Genomic DNA, 12,297 nt, shown 5'->3' with positions numbered 1-12,297 from the left:
AAATACATAGAAAAAAGCTGCAATTTTCACTTGTTCTATTGGCTGTTTTTTATTTTTTTCTTAAGACACTTTTAATTTGAAATAAGTAAAAAAGTTTTCACTTGATCTATTGATGTATTTTTTTCTTACATTAAGATACTTTTACTTTGAAATAAGAAAAAATCAGCAATAGAAGTAGTGAGAACTGTCTTGATTTCAGAGAACTTCTCTTAAATCAAGTCTTTTATTTCGATGAAATATAATCTTTCAGTGAAGTTGTCTTAAATCAAGTAAAATGAGACATTTTCACTCAAAACAAGTTTCAAAAACTTGCTCAGATTATCACTTTTTTACAGTGTAACAGTGTGTGTTCCAGCAGTCCTTCTCGACCCTTTAGAGACGAGAGGAGTCGAATTTCAATGACCTGTCAAGACGTCTTGTGGAAAAGCGGCACCGCCACTGCTGCTTTTACATTCCAGGAGAAAAAAAAATAGATAAAAAACAGCTGAATCCTCCAGAGTGTTGAATATTTAGCGCCTGTCGCTGACATTTTGACGAGTGGAGTCTCTGGAGCGCCGTCTTCCTGCTGACGGACGCCACTTCCTGTCAGGGGACCCACGCCCATATTTGGACGTCGAGGCCTCTGAATGTTTTCACTGCATACATGATATCTCTGATGCTTTTTTTTTCTGGCTCATCTGGATCAATAGATGGGATAATTTTTTGAAGTGGCTCAACCGAGACCCGAGGTGAAATGCTGCCATGACGGCTAGCTAACTAACATTAGCCTCAAAGCCATGCTGTAATGGTTAATAATTTTTTTTTTTTTAATGAAAATTCATATTTTCATGGAGTATACTCTTTAAAAACATCTTGAAAGATTAAATTTCTAGGTGATTAATGCGGTATTTTACCAGTCTGGATAAAGCAAGAGGATAACAGTTACTTTGAGAACAATCTCATGATGTACCATGATGTCATGATGTATCATGATGGATCACGATGTGATGTATCATGATGTCATGATGTTTCACCATGTCACTGTTTATCACGATGGCATGATTGATCATGATGTATCACAGTGTGTCATGATGTCACTGTGTATCAGGATGTATCACAATGTGTCATGTCACTGTATCACGATGTCATGATGTATCACGATGCCATGATTATCACAATGTCATGATGTATCACGATGTGTCATGATGTGTCACTATATTGTGTTGTATCTAGGGATGTGCCAATTTACGATATAATCGCGATTTACGATATTGGACAGCCGAGATTATCATATCATGTCATTTACAAGATATCGTCTGTTTCATCTGGAGACAAGCCCGTTACTGAAACAGCTACTGATCTTACCCAAGGTGTCAAAGCCTCTGCAGCAAAATGTATTACAAACCACCACAAAAGTCCCAGATCCATAGAAAACCACTAAAGTAAGTAATTTTATGCCAGGATGATTAAAACGAGGCATTAACGCGTTCGGCCCGACAGACACTGTACCGCCCCCCTCAGCGCACATCCCAACACAAAACGCAACAGAACCAGAGATCCGTGTGCTCCATCCCAACGTACTGGGCCTCGCGTGAAACTAGAAAACCTGCTCTTTAAGAGACACCAGGCAGAACCTTCTCTGAGCCGACTGCCTCCCGTCAGCGGCAAAACAAACCCAAAACCCATCTTTACATTTCACAGCCAGCGCCTCAGATTGCACGTTTCTCTCACACTTCTTCGCCAAATCTCAAAGCTATTCACACCAAACACAACATGTTTTATTTCCTTACCGTTCTGTGGTCATTTTCCATCTATCCACGCTCTCCTCTGACCAAAACTAACTTCATAATCCTCTGCAGTAGTGACAGCGTGTCACGCGCCTGAATGTTATTGTCGCCATCTTGTGGGCTTGTCGTTAATCTTGGGAGTTTAAATAAAGTTCGCGTCTGGTGAGCGTTCATACGATATGATACACGTGACTGAGGCATCATCCAGCTGGGACACATCTTTTAGCGTAACCGCACGAGCGCCGCCGCCATCTTGGTTCTAAAAGACGCAGCAGTGCGCACCGCAGAGCGAGACACACGCGACACACACAATCAGTGATTGTTTCTGTGATATTTGGCAATTTTTTTATTCTGAAACGTGCACATTTATCTTCATTGTGCGTTTCTACAGCTTATTGCTCATTGTTTTTGTTTTTTTCTTCATGTGTTTACATGTTGCAAAGGGGATTTTTTTTGTTTTCCCTGTCATATAATTGGCTATTTTTGTATTGATTTTATTATTATAAATATATTTCAGTTGGAAACTAAATGCTATGGCTCAGTCATTTATTAAAAAAAGTATTTTATACTGTGCACAATACTGTGCAAAATTATAAGTTTCTGCACAAAAACTGTGCAGAAATGTATGATATAGTGGCTAAATATCAGAGCCAAAGGCTGCATTGCATACAGACTCCTGTAGTGGAAATTAAAAGTATTTTAAAGTCAGATTCCTTTCAAATAAGTTATAAACCTACTTAGTATAGTTTGGCATAGGTTGGTCTCCAAATGGCCAAATGAAGGGTTCTCCTGGTTCTATCCAAACTAAACACTATAAAATCTGTGTGCTTTATGCTGATCTCATAAAAACCTGGTCCAGTTGTAGTCCAGGAGCTGCTGAATGCAGTCAGTGGCAGCTTTATGGCTGCTTCATTGTTATCATGGTGTTTTTCAGTATGGAATCTGGAAAAAAAAAACAGGCGAGGGTAAAAGTTTAATTTTTTCCCTCTACTTTATCAAAATGTGCTCAGGCGTGTTAAAATGCACAGTGTTGTTGACAGATGTTGATGGATTTCACAGTGTTTTTGAGCATTTTCAATAGTATTAAAAGCAACGCGCCAAATATCGTGATAATATCGTGAATCGTGATATTTTGGGCCACCAATATCGTGATATCAAATTTTCATATCGGCACATGCCTAGTTGTATCACAATGTATCGTGATGTCACTGTGTATCACGCTATCATGATGTATCACGATGTCATGATGTATCACAATGTATCATGATGTCACTGTGTATCACGATATCATGATGTATCACGATGTGTCATGATGTGTCACGATGCCTTGATGTGTCACTATACCGTGATGTATCACAATGTCTTGATGTATCACAATGTATCATGATGTCACTGTGTATCAAAATATCATGATGTATCACGATGTCATGATGTATCGCAATGTATCATGATGTCACTGTTTATCATGATATCATGATGTATCACGATGTGTCATGATGTCACTGTGTATCATGATGTCATCATGTATCACGATGTGTCAAGATGTCACTGTGTATCATGATGTCATCATGTATCATATGTCATGATGTCACTGTGTGTCACGATGTCATGATGTATCATAATGTATCATGATGTCAATGTGTATCACGATGTCATGTGTCACGATGTCATGATGTGTCACGAAGTGTCACGATGTCTTAATGTATCACTATGATGTGACATATCACGATGTCATGATGTGTCAGGATCTCATGTATGATGTCATGATGCATCACAATGCCATGATGTATCACGATGTCAATGATGTCACAATGCCGTGATGTATCACAATGTCATGATGTATCACGATGGAACACGATGTCATGTTACATATTTTGATGTCATGATGTATCACGATGTCATGATGTATCACAATGTATCATGATGTCACTGTGTATCACGATATCATGATGTATCACGATGTGTCATGATGTATCACGATGTGTCATGATGTCACTGTGTATCACGATGTGTCATGATGTCACTGTGTATCACGATGTCATGATGTATCACGATGTCATGATGTATCACGATGTGTCATGATGTCACTGTGTGTCACGATGTCATGATGTATCACGATGTGTCATGTGTCACGATGCCTTGATGTGTCACTATACCGTGATGTATCACAATGTCTTGATGTATCACAATGTCACTGTGTATCACGATATCATGATGTATCACGATGTGTCATGATGTCACTGTGTATCATGATGTCATCATGTATCATATGTCATGATGTCACTGTGTATCACGATGTCATGATGTAGCATGATGTATCACGATGTCATGATGTATCATAATGTATCATGATGTCACTGTGTATCACGATGTCATGTGTCACGATGTCATGATGTGTCACATTGTGTCACGATGTCTTAATGTATCACTATGATGTGATATATCACGATGTCATGATGTGTCAGGATCTCATGTATTATGATGTCATGATACATTACGATGTCATGATGCATCACAATACCATGATGCATCACGATGTCAATGATGTCACAATGCCATGATGTATCACAATGTCACAATGTATCACCACGTCATGATGTATCACGATGTCACGATGTATTGTGATGTGTCATGATGTCACTGTGTGTCACGATGTCATGATGTATAACGATGGAACACGATGTCATGTTACATATTTTGATGTCATGATGTATCACTATGTCACTCTATAATGATGTCATGATGTCATGAAATATCGGGATTTTGTAACGCAGCATTGTTTGACCCGCTGGGTGAAGGGCAGTCTGTGTCAGAGGGTTTAATACACCTCTTCTTAAAGTGACAGTTCTGTTCAGTAATACCTTTCAAAATAAAACCACCCCCTCCTCCCTCCTGTCTCCCAGGTTTTCCGTGTTTGCTAGCAGCTCCCCGTTAAGACTCTACCATGAGAATGTCCGACGCCGAAGCCTCCAGGGTCTCCCAGACCCCCGACACTGCGGCGCCGCCGCCCCCCGCCAAAGACAGCGCCGCCGCCGCCGCCAAGCCCGAGGAGCACAGCCCCATCGGGAACAGCAGCGGCAAGACGGACGCTCAGGTAACCACGGCAACACACGATTCTGGGGAGGGGGTTTCTCCTGTCGCCGAGGGAATCCAAGATGGCCGAGATGACTTTCAGATAAACTAATTGATTAGGTCTCCGTGTCGCCGCCGCCGCCGCCACTCTGGGGAAAATCTGCTAATTTACACTGCAAAAAGTCAAAATCCGAGCGAGTTCTTTAAACTTGTTCCGAGTGAAAATGTCTCGTTTTACTAGATTTAAGATAAATTCTCAGAAAAATTTTTCAGCAAAGTAGAAAGACTTTGCTTTAAGAGAAGTTGTCTGGACTCAAGAAAGTTTTCACTTCTTCTGTAGGCAGAGTTTTGTTACTTAAGATGCTTTTACTTTGAATTACAGAAAAAAATTGACAATTTTCACCTTTTCTATTGGCTAATTTTTTTTTTCTTATTGATCGTTTTACTTTGAAAACACAAGAAAGTCTAAAATTTGACTTGTTCTATTGGCAGTTTGTGTTTCTTACATTAAGAGGCTTTTACTTTGAAAAGCAAAGAAATCTCCAATTTTCACTTGTTCTATTGGCTGACTTTTTTTCCCCCTCAAGTTAAAATACTTTTGCGTTGAAATAAGTAAAAAAAAAAAGGTCTACAATTCTCACTTGTTCTATTGGCAGATTTATTTTTTCCTAAATAAGACATTTTGAAATAAAGAAAAATCAACAAATTTCAGTTTTTATTTTGGCAGTTTTTCTTTTTTTAAGACACTTTTGCCTTGAAATAAATAATCAAAATTTCCACTCGGTCTATTGACTATTTTTTTTTTTTAATCTTAAATTAAGATACTTTTACTTTGAAGTAAATAAGCAAAATATAGCGTTTCCACTCTAGAGATGGATACTGTTTTTTTTTTTTACCATATCCGGCGGACGACCTCGCTGACCTCGCCCACTCCAATGGGGGCGGGGTTGGATCTTTTGGGAATGGGGGGGGGGGGGCAAGGTGACTTTGACGCCATCTGCCTGCGGCTCCGTCCGTCCGTCCCGTCCTCTGTGGCGGGACAGGTGCCCGTCCTCGCCCTACTTCTTGCTGACTCCCCCCCCCCCCCCCCCCCCCCCCCCCCCTCCCACACACACACACACACACACACTTATTCCTCTATCCCCCCTCTCGGCATCGTTCGCCCTCATCCCTCCTCCCCCGCTCGCCGCTCAATTAACCGGTGTAGCGGTGCACTCACACTCCTCTGAGGACGAGGGGGGGGGTAACGGGGGGGGGGCGCCTCAGGTCACCAACAGAGGCCCATTTCAATTTTTTTTTTTTCTTTTTTTTTTGTAGGTGTTATTTGGCCCTCGAGCTGAAAGAGGGGAGGGGGAAGGGGGGGGGGGGGGGGGGGGGGGGGCGTCCTTTAGATTTCTAGAGGACAGGTGGGAAGGACATAACCGTGTGTGTGAAAATGTGTGTGTGTGGGGATTAAGGCGGCAGAGGAAGCCGGGTTTCAGTCACTGCCAGGCTTTACTGCTGAGAGGCCGTCTGTTTACACACACACACACACACGCACACACACACGCCCGTCGGTGTGTCTGAAGCGCAGAGGCACTGAGCTGTCTCACAAACACGCATTTACACACACACACACACTCTTCTTGCTTCACATGACAGATGAATGCAGCCTGGCTTTTGTTTCTGCAGTGTGTGTGTGTGTGTGTGTGTGTGTGTGTGTGTGTGTGTGTGTGTGTGCATATTCTGTTCACAAATTCGACCAAAATCATATGATTTCCACTCTGACTTATTTTTTGGGGGGGTTAGTTTTTTTTTTATTTTTTTTTTAACTTCCACAAAATCAATGTTGGCCATTTTTAATTAATTCGATTTTTTTTTTTAATTTTGTTTTTATTTTCCTTCTTCGTCCTCGCTTTTACGGACAGCCGGCGAAGCCCTCCAAGGTACGGCGCCTCTCAGCATGCACGCTGCGTTCAGGCTGCTCCATCATCCATCTACACTGTAAAAAAAATCACAGTCTGAGCAAGTTTTTAAAACTGGTTTTGAGCGAAAATGTCTCATTTTACTGGATTTAAGATAAATTCACTTAAAAATTTTATTCCAGGAAGATAGAAAGACTTGATTTAAGAGAAGTTCTCTGAAATCAAGACAGTTTTACCTTCTTCTATTGGTGGATTTTTTAAATCTAACAGTTTTCAGTAGGTCTGTTAGCTGATTTTTGTTTTTCTTTTATGTTAAATTAAGATACTTTTTCTATGAAAAAAAATAAAACAAGAAGTCACTTGTTCTATTGGCTGATTTTTTTTTATCTTAAATTTTGATACTTTTACTTTGAAAAAGACAAATATTACAATTTTCACTTGTTCTGATGGCTGATGTATTTTATGTTATATTAAGATGCTTTTACTTTGAAAAAACAAAAAATCTACAGTTTTTACTTGTTCTTTTGGATGTTTTTTTTTTTAAAATTAAGGTAATTTTACTTTGAAAGAATTAAAAAAGCCTAAATTTTTCAGTTGTTCTATTGGTGGATTTTTTTGTCTTAAATTAAGATACTTTTACTTTGAAAAAAAGTACACATTTTGCAGATATTTTACCTTATTTAAAAAAAAAATTCACCAACAGAAGAAGGTAAAACTGCCTTGATCCCAGAGAACTTCTCTTAAATCAAGTCTTTCTATCTTTATGAAATATTAAGTGAGATTATCTTAAATCCAGTAAAATGAGACATTTCAAAACAAGTTCACAAAACTTGCTCAGATTTGGAATTTTTTTTTACAGTGCCAACTGCCCATCCATCTGTCTTGACTCTCGCTGCCTTGCTTTTAGGCTGAGTTTTTGGGAGTCGTACCTGTGTTTCCCGCCGATGTCTTGATATGCCCGTCGTGTGAGTGATAGCAGTGTGAAGAAAAACAAAATACATCATCAGCCAGATCCCAGCATCGCTTGCAAGAACGGATTGCGCTCACCTGGCTGCGTTTTTCACCCACTGCAAAAAGTCATGAACTGAGCAAGTTTTTTTGAAACTTATTCTGAGTGAAAATGTCTCGTTTTACTTGAATTGAGATAAAGATGCTTTTACTTTGAAAAAAGTTAAAATACATCTACAATTTCCACTTCTTCTATTGGCTTATTTTTTTTTATCTTGAATTGAGATGCTTTTACTTTGAAAAAAGTTTAAAAAAATCTACAATTTCCACTTGTTCTATTGGCTAATTTTTTTTTTTATCTTGAATTATGCTTTTACTTGAAAAAAGTAAAAAAAAAAAAAAACCCTACAATTTCCACTTATTCTATTGGCTGATTTTTTTAATCTTAAGATGCTTTTACTTTGAAAAAAAATTTAAAAAAATCTACAATATTACTTGTTATATTGGTGGATTTTTTTCTTAAATTAAAATACCTTTACTTTGAAAAAACAAATATACAATTTCCACTTGTTCTGTTAGCTTTTTTTTCTTGAATTAAGATGTTTTTACTTTGAAAAAAAGGAAAACATAAACTACAATTTCCACTTGTTCTATTGGCTGATTTTTTCTTAATTTAAAGATATTTTAACTTTGAAGTAAGTTAAAAAAAAAATCTACAATTTCCACTTGTTCCATTGGCTTATTTTTTATCTTTAATTATGATGCTTTTACTTTGGAAAAAAATAAAAAAAATACAATTTCCACTTATTCTATTGGCTGATTTTTTAAATCTTAAGTTAAGATGCATTCACTTTGAAAAAACAAAAAAATCTACAATTTTACTTGTTCTATTGGTTGATTTTTTTTTAATTAAAAATACTTTTACTTTGAACAAACAACGGAATCTACAATTTTCGCTCATTCTATTGGTACATAGTTTCTTATTTCAAAGTAAAAGCATCTTATAACCTGAGAGAATATGTCTTAAATCAAGTAAAATCAGGCTTTTTCACTCAAAACAAGCTGAAACACTTGCTCAGATTTAGATTTTTTTGTCACGCCGATGATATCTGTCCCAGTGGAGTATTTATATTTTTAAAAGCTGCTCCCTCCGTCCTGTAGTCCAACGCCAGGCTGAAGCTGGTGCGCAGCCTGGCGGTGTGTGAGGAGTCCTTCCCCTGCCTCGTCCCCCAGCCCTCGCCAACACCTCAGGTAAAATATACAAAGTGTTTTTACAATCAGACCTGTGGCAGTTTTAATAATTTGATGGAAGAAATCCACATTTTTAAAAGCTGTTGGGAATGTGTTGGTGTCAAATTACATGTGAGGCGTTTAGGTTATTTCGTTTCCAGTCTTTCTACATGTGAATTTCAAAGGGGTCTGAAAAAAAAAAGATATGGAAACACATTGCGATATTCAGCCACCTGGTATAATATGGATTTTCTTTGTGAAAGGATATAGAGTTTAGAGTATCATGATAGATGTATTGTGATATTGTATCGCGATTAAAATATTGCGATACATATCGTATCGGCAGGTTATAAAGTCTTCATTGTGTTTTCACTATTTAGCATATCACAATATATCCGGATACATTTTGATATATTGTTTTCGCTATATAACGATATATTTTTTGATATCGTATTGTGACCCAAATACGATTCATATCGTATTTTCAGGTGTTCAAGCTTTCATTGTGATTTAACTATTTAGAATATCACGATATGTCATATCGTATCGTGTATTGCATACCGTGATGTATATCGTATTGTCAGACGATAAAGCCTTCATTGTGTTTTCAGTGTTTAAAATATCACGATATATCCTGATATATTGTGATATATCGAGATACCACTATTTGTTTGGGCTTATTGTGATGCATATCATCAGGTGATAGCTTTCATTATGCATTAACTATTTAGAATATCACGATATCACTGTATTGTGATATTTTATCGTCTCCCAAATATGATATATATCGTATCATCAGGTGATAAGGCTTTCATTGTAATTTAACCATTTAGAATCTCACAATATGTCATATCGTCAGACGATAAAGCTTTTGTTTTGATTTAACTGTTGAGAATATCACAATATATCGTGATATCACTATAATGGCAATATGTTTGCTGTGATATTGTTAGGTGACCTAAATACCGTGATGTGTATCGTTAGGTGATAAAGCCTTTGTTGTGCTTTAACCATTTAGAATATCATGATAATCCTGATATATTGCGATATGATATATCACGATATATATCATGATATCGTATTGTCAGGTGTTAAAGCTTTCATTGTGATGTAATCATTTAGAGTGTCACGATATATTGTGCTATATGGTGATATATTGTGAGTGCATATCGCGACCCAAATATCGTGATGTATATCATATCAGATGATGCAGCTTTCATTGTGTTTTAACTATCTAGAGTAGCACAATATCACGATGTACTGCGATATGATAGATTGTGAAACCGTAGCACAACCCAAATATCACGATCTATCATGATATATTGTGACATATTGCGATATCACGAAATATCATTAAGGACCGAAATATCTTGTCGTATATTCTGTTGATAGAGCTTTTCTTGTGATTGAATCTATTAGAATATCACGATATATTGTGATATGTGGCGATATATCGTGATGTATATCACATTGCCAGGTGATAAAGCTTGCATTGCACTTTAACTATTTAGAATATCACTATATGTCCTCATATATTGTGGTATCGTTAAGGAACCAAATATCTTGTGTCGTATTTTCTGATGGAGCTTTGATTTCGATGTTTGATTTAGAATATTACGATATATCCTGATATCACAGTATAAATCGTGATACTGTATCTCGAAACAAATACTCTTAATTATATTGTATTGTCGGATGATAGCGCTGTCATTCTGCTTTAACCATTTAGAATATTGCAATATATCATGCTATATTGTGATATTTTTCAATGATATATCTCGGTACATCATATGTCACAATATATTATGATATATCACAATATATTGATATATCTTGATATATTGTTTCATCTTTTTTTGTGTTGTTGAACACGAGTTTTCAACAAGTATTTTGCTGTTTTTGTAAAAAAACAAAAAAACTGCAATTTCAACATAAAACTCATTTTAACATTACAGTATATATAGTAAAATGCAAAATGTGTCCTTTGACTGTTGCATTATGGGTATTTAAAAAAAAATGCCCAGCATGATGCCAGAAACCCCCGACCCCAGGATTACCTCTCCATTTTCCACTCATTACGGTCTCACACCACACACACACACACACACACACACACACACACACACACACACACACACACACACACCACGTCCTGACAGCTATGATTAAACACCTGCTTGATGAAAACATCAGACATCATCAAAAAGAAACAGCAAAACTGCCACTCTGTCCATTACACGCCGCTCTGCACACACACACACACACACACACACACACACACACACACACACACACACACACACACACACACACACACACACATACACACACACATACACACTTGCAGGTGTGCTACTCCCACGGCAGTCTGGCAGCTTCAGCACTCATGCCGCCGTATTGCCGCCATCAATCACGTCGGGGGAAATTAGGAAATTTGCGCACGTCAGCGCCAGAGCGCCGCTTTCTAATTGAATAGTCCCGGGCGGAGCCCCGCCCCCCTCCTCCCCCCGCCGGCGCCGCCTGACCTTCAGAGAGGAGGTGGAGCGGGAAATAAAAAAAAAAACATGTTAGAGAACAAATTGTATCAATGTAGTGACGTTCAGTTCAATTCAGCTTTATTTATAAAGTGTCAATGGCAGTAGAGTCATTTCTATCGTTTTACCTGCAGAACCAGAGTCAAAAACCTGCAGAACCAGGGTCAGAAACCTGCAGAATCAGGGTCAGAAACCTGCAGAACCAGGGTCAGAAACCCGCAGAACCAGGGTCAGAAACCTGCAGAATCAGGGTCAGAAACCTGCAGAACCAGACTGAGAAACCTGCAGAACCAGGTTTAAAAAAACCTGCAGAACCAGGGTCAGAAACCTGTTGAACCAGGGTCAGAAACCTGCACAGCCAGACTGAGAAACCTACAGAACCAGGGTCAAAAACCTGCAGAACCAGACTGAGAAACCTGCAGAACCAGGTTAAAAAACCTGCAGAACCAGACTGAGAAACCTGCAGAACCAGGGTCAGAAACCTGGAGAACCAGGTTAAAAAACCTACAGAACCAGACTGAAAAACCTGCAGAACCAGGGTCAAAAACCTGCAGAACCAGACTGAGAAACCTGCAGAACCAGGGTCAAAAACTTGCAGAACCAGGTTTAAAAACCTGCAGATCCAATGTCACAAACCTGCAGAACCAGACTCGGTTAAAAACCTTCCGTCATTTTTATTTTTTTATTAATTCTGTCTGGCTGCAGACTGACAGCGCACTCATTATATATTCACAGAACACACACACACACACACACACACACACACACACACACACACACGCTCTCCATCTCCATCTCAGAGTGTTTTCCACTTCCTGGCAGTCTCTATTGGACAGTTAGATT

The 12,297-nt window shown here is 38.4% G+C and overlaps 1 protein-coding gene across 1 annotated transcript in view; it reads left to right on the top strand.

The window, feature by feature from the left end:
• LOC115383591 (R3H domain-containing protein 1-like) overlaps window positions 1-12,297 on the top strand; it is a 40,623-nt gene that overhangs the window by 6,043 nt on the left and 22,283 nt on the right. Inside the window, exons 3-4 of the mRNA XM_030085724.1 lie at window positions 4,670-4,860; window positions 8,852-8,975. Coding sequence (XP_029941584.1) covers window positions 4,711-4,860; window positions 8,852-8,975 — 274 coding nt within the window. The 5' untranslated portion in view covers window positions 4,670-4,710. The remainder of the gene's footprint in view (window positions 1-4,669; window positions 4,861-8,851; window positions 8,976-12,297) is intronic.

The sequence above is a fragment of the Salarias fasciatus genome (genome assembly GCF_902148845.1).
Source record: "Salarias fasciatus chromosome 23 unlocalized genomic scaffold, fSalaFa1.1 super_scaffold_20, whole genome shotgun sequence".
In the NCBI taxonomy this organism is placed as follows: domain Eukaryota; kingdom Metazoa; phylum Chordata; class Actinopteri; order Blenniiformes; family Blenniidae; genus Salarias; species Salarias fasciatus.
Note: the sequence above shows the minus strand (reverse complement) of the source record. Positions and strands in the feature narration are given on the sequence as shown.